The sequence below is a fragment of the Python bivittatus genome, unplaced genomic scaffold, assembly GCF_059951505.1.
Source record: "Python bivittatus isolate LINGU-HERP-01145 unplaced genomic scaffold, Pbiv_v1 ctg000850_np1212, whole genome shotgun sequence".
Classification (NCBI taxonomy): Eukaryota; Metazoa; Chordata; class Lepidosauria; order Squamata; family Pythonidae; genus Python; species Python bivittatus.
The window spans coordinates 41,495,330-41,507,556 of NW_028277112.1; the positions used below are offsets into that span (position 1 = coordinate 41,495,330).

The 12,227-nt window shown below is 39.5% G+C and overlaps 1 protein-coding gene across 3 annotated transcripts in view; it reads left to right on the forward strand.

Annotated features, from left to right (window-relative positions):
- Positions 1-12,227, forward strand: part of DOCK8 (dedicator of cytokinesis 8) — a 97,349-nt gene continuing 85,122 nt past the window's right edge. For 2 of the 3 annotated variants that reach the window (XM_025163806.2, XM_088129907.1), the window contains exon 1: positions 1-95. In XM_025163806.2, coding sequence (XP_025019574.1) covers positions 43-95 — 53 coding nt within the window. In that variant the 5' untranslated portion in view covers positions 1-42. Of the gene's footprint in view, positions 96-11,804; positions 11,884-12,227 lie in introns of those variants that run through there. The other variant, XM_025163807.2, reaches the window with a different exon arrangement.

Here is a 12,227-nt window from a genome sequence, read left to right on the forward strand (position 1 = left end):
TCGATCTTGAAGCGGGGCAGGGTTTCCGCCCCACAGAGCTACATGGCTACTCTGCCCAGTTCCGATCGGAGGGCATTTGCTCTGAAAATCAACAGGTAGGGATCTTTTTCTTGCACTTGTAGGGAACTTTTCCTCCTTACTGTTCACTGGCACCACTAGTTCAGCAGCTTTTGCTGGCGTGCCCGGAGGCTGAGTGGGTGGAGTGAGAGGATGAATGGAGAAGCGCAGTTTGCGCAGTGCAGCCGGGTGTGGGGACAAGCTGCAGTTCTAAGAACTCAACAGAGCCACGCGCCCCTTTAAGGATGTTAACGAAGGTGCACGTCTCTGTGTGTGTAAGAGGCTCACGTTCAAGGAATTTATTCCGGCAATGTATAGAACTCCCCTATCCTAGATTAGTTAGCACTTTGGCACGGCTAGACTCTAGATTCAACAGTTTCTTCCTTTGTGCGCTTTGGAAACCACCCTTCCTGGAAAATAAACACGTAAAGACGTTATTTCTATAGGAAGTTATATGCTGTGTACAAAATCTTTATAGTTCTGATGAGTAGAAAATGTCATGTGTTTCGTCAGAACTTGCTCTGAGCCTGTTTATAATATCGGTACATCTTTAACAGGGTGTTTTAGTTCTTTAGGATGCCTTAACCTAGATTAATCCAAAAGACTTCTTCGGAGTTTTCTCGTGACCCACCTTCAGTAGATTGATGTTTCTCCAGCAGTTAAAACTCGGCAATCCACAAACCAGTCATTCTTCCATTTTTTTAAAGAATTTCTGTAAATATAATGGGATTAAGCTGGAAGCAAGACAGTGGGGAAATGGCATACAGTTTGTGGTTTCAGTGTGTCATGTCTTTGTGCAATTGCGTAACAGACAGAAATTTAGCAGAGACTTTTATTGAACACCACTAAATAGACTGACTCACTGAATATCTGGTCACAAAAAAAAAAAGTTTCAAAGTTCTGACATTTAGAACTGACCAGACTCTAGAAAGTATTATTAATTTCAATAATAAATTTATTTATTTTTCCTAAAAGGAATAATATATGAAATTAAAGATATACTTATAGCTTTTGGTTTTAGACCGTATTTTTCAGTACCCATTGCAACAATATTATTAGTGAATTAATTAATTTTATAGCTCAGTGCATTCCTTGAGTTTCTTTCACAATGTGATTTTGTATTTCAATGCATTCTTTGTGTTTCTTTCACAATTACATTTTAATTCATTAGACGTTTTGCTTCGCAAATATTACTGAGTTGTTTGCAAATAGACATGGGAGATTCTGCAGTTGTTAAACTGCAATAATAATGATAATGATAATCCGGCAGCTGCATATTGCCAGACTTACAATTGAAATATCTAGCAGGTTATTTTTGAGGTCATTTTTGTATCCAGCATGGTACTACAATATATATATTAATATTTCAACCCTAATACTTTGTTTCTTTTGTCAATTTATACTGCTGCTATAATCCTCATTCAGATCCTGTGATATTGTAGATTGCACTACAGCACCCAGCAGGGCTGTTTTTGGCCATCCGAAGTCATGATATTACATATTGTGTATAAACAGCATCATGTTGTTTACAGAGTGCAATATAGATAGAAGTCTGATATATACAGGTTTAACTTTAGGGTCCTATAACCTCATTAGATCTCATGAATGACAAAAACACATTTCATAACTGCTGTCCTTCATTTTAATTTGAAAATCTTTTCCCAAGATGAAGATAAATCAATTCTGTAATAAACTCTATTGAAGTAATAAATTGTTTTTACTTTAGAAAACAAAGTGAGACAAAAGACCGCTTAAATTTTTGGACTGGAACTAGGGCTGTGTTGTGTGCTCAGTGGAGAATATCAGGGTTGTTGGAGAAGGGCCAAAATCTTACACGTACTTCACAACAGGCTTTTGAACTTTATTGTGCATCTCCTATTATAATTTGTCCTCTGCATTGCATTTACCACTGTTAACTTTCTGTGGTGTTCCCTTTATTTTTTAAAAAGCAACCACACTTCACATCTAGGATCAGATTCAGAAGTCTTTCCAATATCTACCTCAGCATGTTATCCAAATCAGGGCTCTTAATTTGTTGTTTTCTTTACAAAACAGAACATAAAGCAAAGATTGTTCTTGGTTGTAAATCATGGTATCTTTTGGAGCAACAAGCCAAGAAACAAATGCAAACAATTCCTGTTTTTTTGGTTAGTTCAATTCATTCTTTCCCCTTGTGGAAAGAGCCCAGCTGATGTGATGTATAGCACACAATGTATTGTCTGCAGAAAGCCATAGAAATGGCCTTGAGGGAAATATTCTGAGGCTGTTACAAAAACAAAAAGGGCAGAAGCATTCCTTGAGCCCTGGGGAAGGAGGTGGTTTTAGGAAGAGACTCAGGCTGGCTCCTCCCTGGCTCACTGGGGTATAAGAAGGAAGGGAGGAAATACATAGACTTGCAATATTCTGTTAATACAGCCTGTCTCAATAAAACTTATATTTTCCTTGTGGAGTCTGTTTCCTTATCTTGACAACTTTGAAGGACTTACATTGTCAGACAATAAAACCATCTCAAGTCTTCAATGTTAGTCTGTCCTTCTTACTTGAAAATATATCAGTGTTTTGTTTTTTTCATCTCTGCCAGTAAATGCAAGTTCTTTACAAATTTTAATTAAAGATGTAATAGCAATGATCTGTTATCGTGTAACATCTACAAATTCCAAATCTGCTTCATCTTAGGGGTATGCACAAAACAGAAAATGTGTTTTTTTCAGGTTAGTTGTAGCCTGGCTGAACCAAAACCTAGAACGTTTTTATTGTTCTGGCTTTCAGCACAGAAAAAAATCCAAAGGGGTCAGCAATATTTTTCTTTATACATTTTTACATTAAATTTTGAATCGCAAATTATTTTTCTTATGATAAACATTGATCACTGGGTAAACAGCATTTGTATATAATAAGAGAAAAGCTAATGATGGCAGAATAGCAGTTTAATATAATGCAATATATCCTGCAAATGTTGTCTAATGATAATAATGTGAGAATGCATGAATGTTTTCCACAAGATGCTAGGTCAGCCTGAGTCTTAACCTGAGTTTGTTGGTTTCTTTCATTGTTGCCTGGTAGACCAGCCTGGCCTTGGCTTGACTGGGATTTGGGTCACTCTATCTTCCTGCAATCCACTTGGTATTTTTGCTTTATCTTTTATATATACCCGCAGGGAATACATGCTTTTAAGAGCAGGTGTGGTGGAGTCACTGCTGGAATAGACCCACTTTGTATCCATTCCTCCCTCCTGGTCCATGTCTGGAGGCCAAAAAGGGTCTTGAGCCATAAGCTAATTCTTCCCCTAGGCCTGAATGAAATGAAGCATTACCAGTTATGTATGTAAGGCAGCCACAAACCACATGTAGAGACTGAGGGTAAAACACTTCCCTCTACACAATGTAATCAACAATCTAAGTCTAGATGACAACTAAATACAGTTTTATGTGTCACATGCCCCATATCCACATGTACATGATGTGGACTTTTCTGGAAGAAAAATGAGTGACATAAGATATTCTCTTTAAGTGTGGAAATAGCCGTGCTGCTGTTTGATTTACTTGAAAAACTGGTTGCTGAGAAGTCAAATTTAGCAATTGTTAATGAAGCTTTGAACAGCAGAAACAAATGCAAATTTCCTTCTATCTATTTTTCAATTCACATGGTGCTATTCAGTTGGAGAGCACTAGTGTCTGGTAGCTGTGAGATTAGAACAACAACCCTAAATATCTATTCTTTTTTGTGCTTTAATTTAAATTAAACATTTCCAAGAATGGGTTGAAATCTCTTGTTGAAATGTCAAAACAGTGTTGAAAGAATTTATAATTAATTTCACAACCTGCAAGATCTGGCTATTGTGTACGTACCACTGTTTTTCTGTTTGTTTTACAGCTTTGGAATGCATGAGTTGGCTATTCATTAAAAAATGTGAATGATATCTAGTAGTCTCTACTGCGTACATTTGTTGTAACCAGATTCCATGCAATAGTCAGAACAACAGTGAATGAATTATCTTGGGGTAGCATTTCCTTTTCCAACTATCTTAATATCTGGAAAAAAGTTATATTCCTATAAAAGTACTATTTTGAAGGAAACTAACCATCCATCACCAATCCTTAATTATGGCCTTTAAGACAGAAAACATAATATACATCAAATATATACAACAGATATAGGTATAGATACATATAAACACATACACCTAAAATACTGTATATAGATATGAATAAAATGTAGGCATAAAATACCATTAAAAATTAACAGTGACAGTCATCAAGACTATAATCTTCAGTCGTAAATGGGTCAAATAGAACAAATAGAGGCACAGAATCGGGCAACTTGGGAAGATAATCAGAGTCCTGGTTGGATAAGGAAATGATCAATAAGCATCATATTTTCTGCCGGGGTATTTATTAGAGTGGGATAAATGAATGTCATCCGAGATTCCCTGTAAAGAAAGCAACAGAGGAACATACGGCTCAGGGACTCTACAGAGCCATCTCCACATGGGCATAAACGCTGATGTAGAGGGATATTTTTGTAACACTCCCACAGGACTATGAAGGGTAGTACATCCAACCTGGCCAAAGTGAAGGCTTGGAGAAATGTCAGTTTTAGAACAAAGGAGAGATAGGATGAAAGCACATGCCCATTTGAAAAAAGAAATCCACATACTGGTGGTTGGATAGTAGACTTAGACTGGTTTAGAAATCAGAATCCCAGATATGCTGCTTGACTCCTGCCATTTTCAAACCCTAATGGGCAGAACCTCTCCAAAGAGAGGCCTAAACAGTGAAGTTTGCTATTAGCTCTCATTAGCCAAGCTGATTTAAAATAGTCTGTAACCCTTCATCACACTGGTTATAGAAGGAACAGCTGGTGGAAGGTGGTTTTAATCTCCCTGCTAGCAACTGCTCCTCCAGCTGCCAGATTTCTTTGATACGCATATCGAAAGAGAAGCATGCTCTGACCTTATGTTCACAGGCTAATACCTACTGGGATTTTATCATCACTTGTATTGGTGTGCGTATTTAATTTTGTTCTGTGACCATCTTTGCAGGCTACCTGAAGGATTACTTTAGGATACACATTCTAAGACAAATGAGCTATAGAAATACACGTAACAACAAAAAAGAAATGCACATTAACAGCCCAAAAAGGTTTAAGTAAATAAAGTATTTGAAGCTTCCGTTTCTGACTTGCTGTTGATAAGAAACCAAATTCTACTATCTTGCCCAGATATGTGTTCCACTGTAAAGTTCTTTAAAACCAACGGTTAGTTATGAATTCTTGTTTGATTTGAAATCTCACAAGGGCAGTCTTTTCTTTTAGCCATAAAGCAACTGGCTTTTGTTTTATATCATGCTCAGTGAGTCTACTGATAAATTCAGGGCTATCCTGTTAGTACACAATAACATCAACAGTCAGTTATTTTTGGGGGCTGTCAAATGTGGTGATATGCATTATAAATTCTGAGTGAAGAATATTCAACCGGAGTAAGTTGAGCATTTGTGGTCATCACCAGTCTTTCCTGTTTGGTGGCTTCCATAAGTTTGTGTCTGAGTGACTTGACTTGTAGCAACCTGGCAGATTGTGACACAAGTTACTTCCTATTGCTGATTTCCACTTCTGAACAAAATCTAAAACGGCAAAATATTTTCTGAGTCTTGAGAGCTGACTGTGACAGTATATGAAATTAATAAAACCTCCTTATTTTCTTACCAAGCTGTGCATTTTATATCTAGGCCAGACTCTGAATAGTTATCTGCTAAACAGAAACACGGTGCAAGAGAGAAAGATAAAGGATGTTGGATAGTCAGATTTCCTTTATGCAACAGAATGGCGGAACTGATGACAGTTTGCCCAGACTGCACAGCCAGAAAGCAGGCAGGCTCCTTACCAACATTAATACTGGGCTTTAAAGGGGTATTGGAGGGAAGAGTTCCAAGGAAGCTGTTGCACTGCCGATTAAGGGTGTCCACAGGGTGTGGTCCAAAAAAATCAAGATGATGGCTGCAATGATGCATCACACATAGGCAGAACTTTGACTGCATCATCTTCTTGACTGTTTTGATCATACCTTGTGGACACCCCAGCTCCAAATGGAAGGTGGTGGCAATTTTGAGAGTGGATAGATAAACAGATGTAACTGGCTTGATACCCTGGAGATAGCGTACTTACCATTTTCATATATTAAGAAAGAGACAGCAAGGAATGATGAAATAAAGTAGCAGTGAGAAGAATCCAGCATTACTGTGTCTGAAACCCGAGATACAGCAAGTATGGGCATAAGCAGTTAAATGCAGTATGCTTTGTGGGGAGGGGATGTCAACATTTGGACAGGAGGAGTTAGTAGAGAAACCAGGTATTGCAGGACCAGCCTGGACTTGGTAGTGGGCCATGTACTCTAAGGCTGTTAGGTCCACATAAGCTATGGACGATTTTTCATAAGGAATTACTGGCTCTAGGATAGGGTATGGACCAGAAAGAATAGAGAATACTCATGAGTGAAGGCAGACAGGGAAAAGAATAAAACAATTTTAAAAAATCAGTAAAACCAAAATGGGTGAAACTAAGGAGCCAAGGAGAGTAAATATCCATAGTTTGGGATATTCAGTCCTTATTCTTCTAGTTTTCATTACCACCCTCATAGTAAACAGTTTTGAGATAATATTAAAAGTAAAACTAAATTTCTATCAGTAATTAAAATGAAGTGATTTTGTTTATTGCGTTTATTGTGTTAATCAAAATTTAGGGCACACAATTTTTCCTACTCTTGTTTAAATTAATGGCCATAGAAGAACAATTTGCAGTACATCTGTGCTCCACCTTAATAGGAAACCTGAACCCAGCACAGAATGGGGCAATTCAGGGTAGTTTTTAATTGCCATGAGTTAAGAGGTGCTTAACTTGTCCTTCAAAAGCCTTTGCTTCCAATACATAGTTTGAGAACGCAACATGATGGGAGGTCTGTGCACCAAAAAAGGGGATGAAAAAATATTTTAATGTTTGCTCAAGAAAAATGCTTGGGAGGGAAAGGAGTACCCATTGAGCTGATTCAGGGATCAGAAACACTGTTCTCAGAATAACTTTGAGCCTTTTGGAGGGATTGCGATATAAAAGTTGAAAAGAGAAAGATGTATATATATTTGCTGTCACTAATCAGATCCCATTGTTGCTGAACTTTTCTTTTAAGTAAGTCTGTATGTCACACGGCTCATTATTGTGAATGATGAACTAGAAAAATAAATACGTTTTTCATTCTCATTCCCAGAATTCTTGCTTCATCTTCTTTCAGTCAGTTTACTTAAACAATTTTCTACTAGGTGACAGCCACTAGAGGTTGCTCATCTTCTGCAGAGGGAAAATTTAAGATATGAAGATAAATTTGATTTTGGACCTGAACCAGCTCATCTTGGCAAGCTTCTAACTCTTTTTTTCAGTGTTGTATCTTTCAGCTCGAACATTTAACTCCTTTCATGTGATTATAGCATTATTTTTCTTAGCTTTTTTGAATCTTCCAGTTTTGCCTCACATTTTCTTTCAAGCACTTAAGCTTTTAATGCCTATTTGCCATTTTTCCCCCACAAATTTCAAGCCCTTTGCAGACTGGAGTTAAATATGGGATAGGAGGAGAGGCCATGCAAGACAAACTGCTCCTATCCCCACCCTTAAGCCCTCTCCATAAAAATCTTTAAAATGATGAAATCAATCTAAAAAAAAATTTGTAAACATTTTTTATGGGGGAGATTTAGGGAAGTTAAGGATGGAGCAGTTCATTTTCCGAAGGCCTTCTGTTCTTCTTTTCATCCTTAAAACATTGGGAGGGGGGAAGAGTACCAAAAATTCTCGATTCAGCCTTTCCAGTGATATCGCCCCAAACTTTGACAGCCATCTGCAGTCCTTCTAAAAGTTAGGAAGTGAAGTTGTAGCCACTATCCCCTTAAATGTTGCCCACCTTGATGTATCTTGAACCTCCCTATATTTTATACCCTCATAATGATCTAATATTAGGGCAAATTTTATCCACAAATAAACCATGGTGCTGTTAGGTATTTCTGTTTTTCCATGCTAGATAATAGGAGAGTGGAGGGATTTTTTTTTTTAGTTCATGTTCTAGAATCATAAAAGTTATGGGTTATCTCTCTTCCCACCTGGATGAATACAAAGTCAGTTGGGCTGCTTCTGGAGCAGAGAGTCTGATTGTGAAGTAGGTCAGGTGGTTCTTGTACAGCCCTAATTATTAGTAATTTCAATCCTTACAAATTATATGTTAATTACAAAAAATATGATATTAACGTAGGCTAAATTTATTTCTTGATCCAGGTACCAGCGCAGTTGTTGGAAATCATTGCAAAAAACAGGAGATAGGGCTCAGATAAAGTAGTAGATGGAAAGCAAAGAGTCTCTTTGCAAAATGCACATAGAGATGCAGTGCAAACACATAAATTCCAGAATACTTGCAGTTTATAGGCCCATTTCTATAATGGTATGCCCATCATGTTTTTCTAGAAAACATAATTTTAATTTAAATACTGTACAGTTTGTTCTTCTTTCCTCTCTTGCTCTTAATTAAACCATTCTTAGGTTTATCCTTTTTTTCAATTCCAGGTTTTCAAGGAATAAGAAAAGCCACTTCCAATAAAATCAGTCCAATTCAAAAGAAGGAGCAGGAAGTGAAAATGAATGGAATTTGGGGGAAGGCAATATTCTACATTTAGAGGAAAAGTCTATTTTCTGCTGCTGCTCAACTAAAACTAGTAATGGTGGAGAAACACCACCTACAGAATAAATTAGTTGATTTGTATGGAGAAAAGTAGTTCTTAAATCACATAATCTTCAAGCTCTTTAGAAATTAAAGTCAGGACTTATTTCTACAAACAAAACTGGTGAAAGTGTCATAATACAGTATTAGCAATTTGGGCTTGGTGGAGTTGCTTCCAATTAATAATTTAGATTGTGTTTTCTAAATCAGTTGAAGTTTCTACTCAAAGTCAACTGCATGTGAATGTACTACACAATGATACAAGTGCAATATTTCAGAAATAAGTGACATGCAGACTCTTTTTTTTCATTTTGGATGTACATAACTATTTCTAGAACATACATTCTTTTGTGTATTGAAATTGTGACCAGTAATCACCTTCTGGATATGCGAGAATTTAAGATGAACAAAAGATGAAAGGGCAAGTAAAGATTTCCAGCTTTTGGGGCTAAGTTTTGTGTAATCTTTTGGCTTGGTCTTGGCGATCCTTGTAGTTTTTCAAGAGATTCTGATGTAATTGTAGCCATTATTAATTATCCTGTTCACTGACATCAGGGGGAATATGTATTCCTCTAAAGTTGCCAGCTGTAAAAAAAAATAAATAAGAAGAAGAAGAAGAGAGGAAAAATTACCTTGTTCAAGAATGCCTGGTCTACTTATAAATGAAAGTATAGTGAAGAATTATTTATATTTAGTGACAATCTCTCAGATAGAGTTCATTCCTCAAATATAGTGAGATTGAGTATAAGAGTAGGTAGGAGGAATCACTGCAACCTGCTGCTGCTGAAGTACAAAATGAGAAGTTGAGTACAGTATTGTTTCCTTAGCCAGCACCACATTTATACCCGAGCAATGCATTTTTTATGTTTGCTACCAAACGATTGAAGTAAAAGCACATGCTTCAATCCAGCCAAAGTTATTACTAAGAACTCTTAAAGGGAATAGAAAGAGGTAGCCATAAATACTTTAAATAAACCCACACTATCTTCATTGAACTTTAGTCACAACTGTATTTAGCAGTATTTTCCAATAATGACCCAAATTATAAAAACTACAGGTAGTCCTTGACTTATGACCACAGTGGGACCAGAATTTCTGTCACTAAGTGATGAGGTCAGTTACCGCATCACTTAGTGACCGCAATCTCAGCAATCCCCTTGCCACTGTTAAGTGAATTTCACCAGTCGTTAGCCAAGGACCCACCACAATCCAAGCCATTCTGGGCTTGGTCTCTCATAGCTCCAAGCCTCAGTAAGGTAAGGGACTGCATCTAACTCCCCCCACGTGCCTATCTCCCCCCATCTCTGCCCTTTTGGCCAACCTGCACCCTGCCCTTTGGGGCAGCAAGCAGCTCCTGAGCCTCAGCATAGCATGAAGCTGCAGCCGCCCCAGGAAGCATTCGTTCGCCCAGCTGCCTTCTTTCCCAGTTCCCCACACTGACCTTTCGCCTTTTGCACCTAGCAGCTGAAGTAGAAGCGCCTTGCTGCCTTTGCTGTCTCCTTTTCAAATGCAGCTTCTCTGGTGAATTTTTCCTACGCATGGCTCCCTGTGCCTTCAGAAAGGGGCTTGCTTTTGCCAGTTTTGTGCAAAGGGGTAATATAATAGTAGTAGTAGTAGTAATAGTAGTAGTAGTAATGACCAGCAGCGCAACCCCTGGCTATTTCCCATTGGGTAAGGGCAGGAGGTTCCACCCAATGGGAAAGGGCTGGGGATTGGCTCAGGGAGCCATGTGTAGGAATCATTTGCTAGAGAAACTGCTTGCAAAGGGGCTTGCTTTTGCCAGCTTCGTGCAAAGGGGCTTCTTGGCGTGAAGGTCCAGGCTGGGCACACCTTGTCAGCAGCGGGAGCAAGAAGATGGGAAGGTGAGCTGGGGTGGCGGAGCGCAGGGGGGCAGGGGTCTTGGAGTGCAGGGTGGTGAGGGCGACTGTGGCTGGGACTGGGCTGGTGCAGCTGCAGCTTCCCGGGGCATGGCAAGCAGCCCTGAGCTGCATGGTTCTGGGGCTGTTTGCTGCCCTGCAAGGTAGGGTGCAGGGTGGCCAAAAGGGCAGAGATGAGGGGGAGATAGGCGGGTGAGGGGAGTTGAAGTGCCTATGTGGTCGTAAGTGTGGGCAGGCTGCCAAACATCTGAATTTTGATCATGTGACTGTGGGGGTGCTGTAATGGCCGTAATTTCAAGGACTGGTTGTAAGTCATTTTTTTTCAGTGCCATCGTAATTTTGAATGGTCACTGAACAAATGGTTATAAGTCAAGGACTACCTGTAGTGCAAATAGATATACATTGAAATCTGTCAAATGATCGATATAAGGTGAGATTGCCTGAAAAGGTAAACTCAATGGTTTCATTCATGAGTGGTGTTAAGCCATGGCTTCCTTAAGTTTTATTAACTGGGTTCCCATAATACCTCACGGGGGTGTTGTTGTGGGGAAAATAAGAGTTAGGTGCATAAGGTATGTATGCCGCCTTGAGCTGACCAAAAATAAAGGCGGGGGGAAAAAAGAATAATAAATAATGAATAAATAATTTAAATAACAATAGCAGTAAAGCAAAAATGAATCAATACATTATGGATTGGTGCACGTCTTTACATCTGCCAAGACCTGATTGTATGAGAAAGTTAAATGATCAACTCAAGTCTCATCTAGATTTTTCTTTAGCCTTTTAATGGAATAAAATTACCCTGCTGCTGTGCCAGTGCTGATTTGTTGCCACCCTGATTCAAAACGGGGTACCTTATTCTAAGGAAAATGGGCTCCCTGGCAACACGGCTTACTGCTAGGCCAGCTCCTATGGATTACCACCATACAAATATTTGGAGGAGGGGCTTTCCTTGCCAGCCAGGAAGATAGCAAGCTGGCTGCTTGCCACAGTCCAGAGATCTGCAGCTCAGGCAGAACTTTTAGAAGCAAACAAACAAATGACAAATCCAAGGGAGAGGATGAGAGACGCGGTGAGGCGGAATCCAGAGTTCAAAGCACGGCACCAGAGCTGAGGCTCGAAAAGCTGTTCTCGGTGTTTTCTCTCAAGGAGGGAGGCCAGTAGAGAAGTCCTGCTGAACCGCCACCCAAATGCACAGCTCAGGTACATGGAGTCTCCTCTCCTGCCAGCTTGCTTCCTGGCCAGTCTGTTGGACCTGGGTGGTGACTCAGCCCCCTGTTGTCGTATCTTTAAAGCATGCCTCTGCTGGGGACTGGGAGGGTGAACCTCAGCGCCTGCCGTGGGTGCAGGCAGGGAGTCCTGGGGCTTGCTGGATCTGCCTTAGCCAGAGTGGAGCTGTTGGAATCTCCCCCTTCAGTACTATCATCCCTAGAAACCCCTGGCCCTACTTCCTCCTCCTCCTCCTCCCAAGACCAGTCCAGCAGGGCTATAACAGGGTTGGCCTATGGCCAGCCTCTCAGCATTTCAAGAGAAGTTTCTGGGAGTAT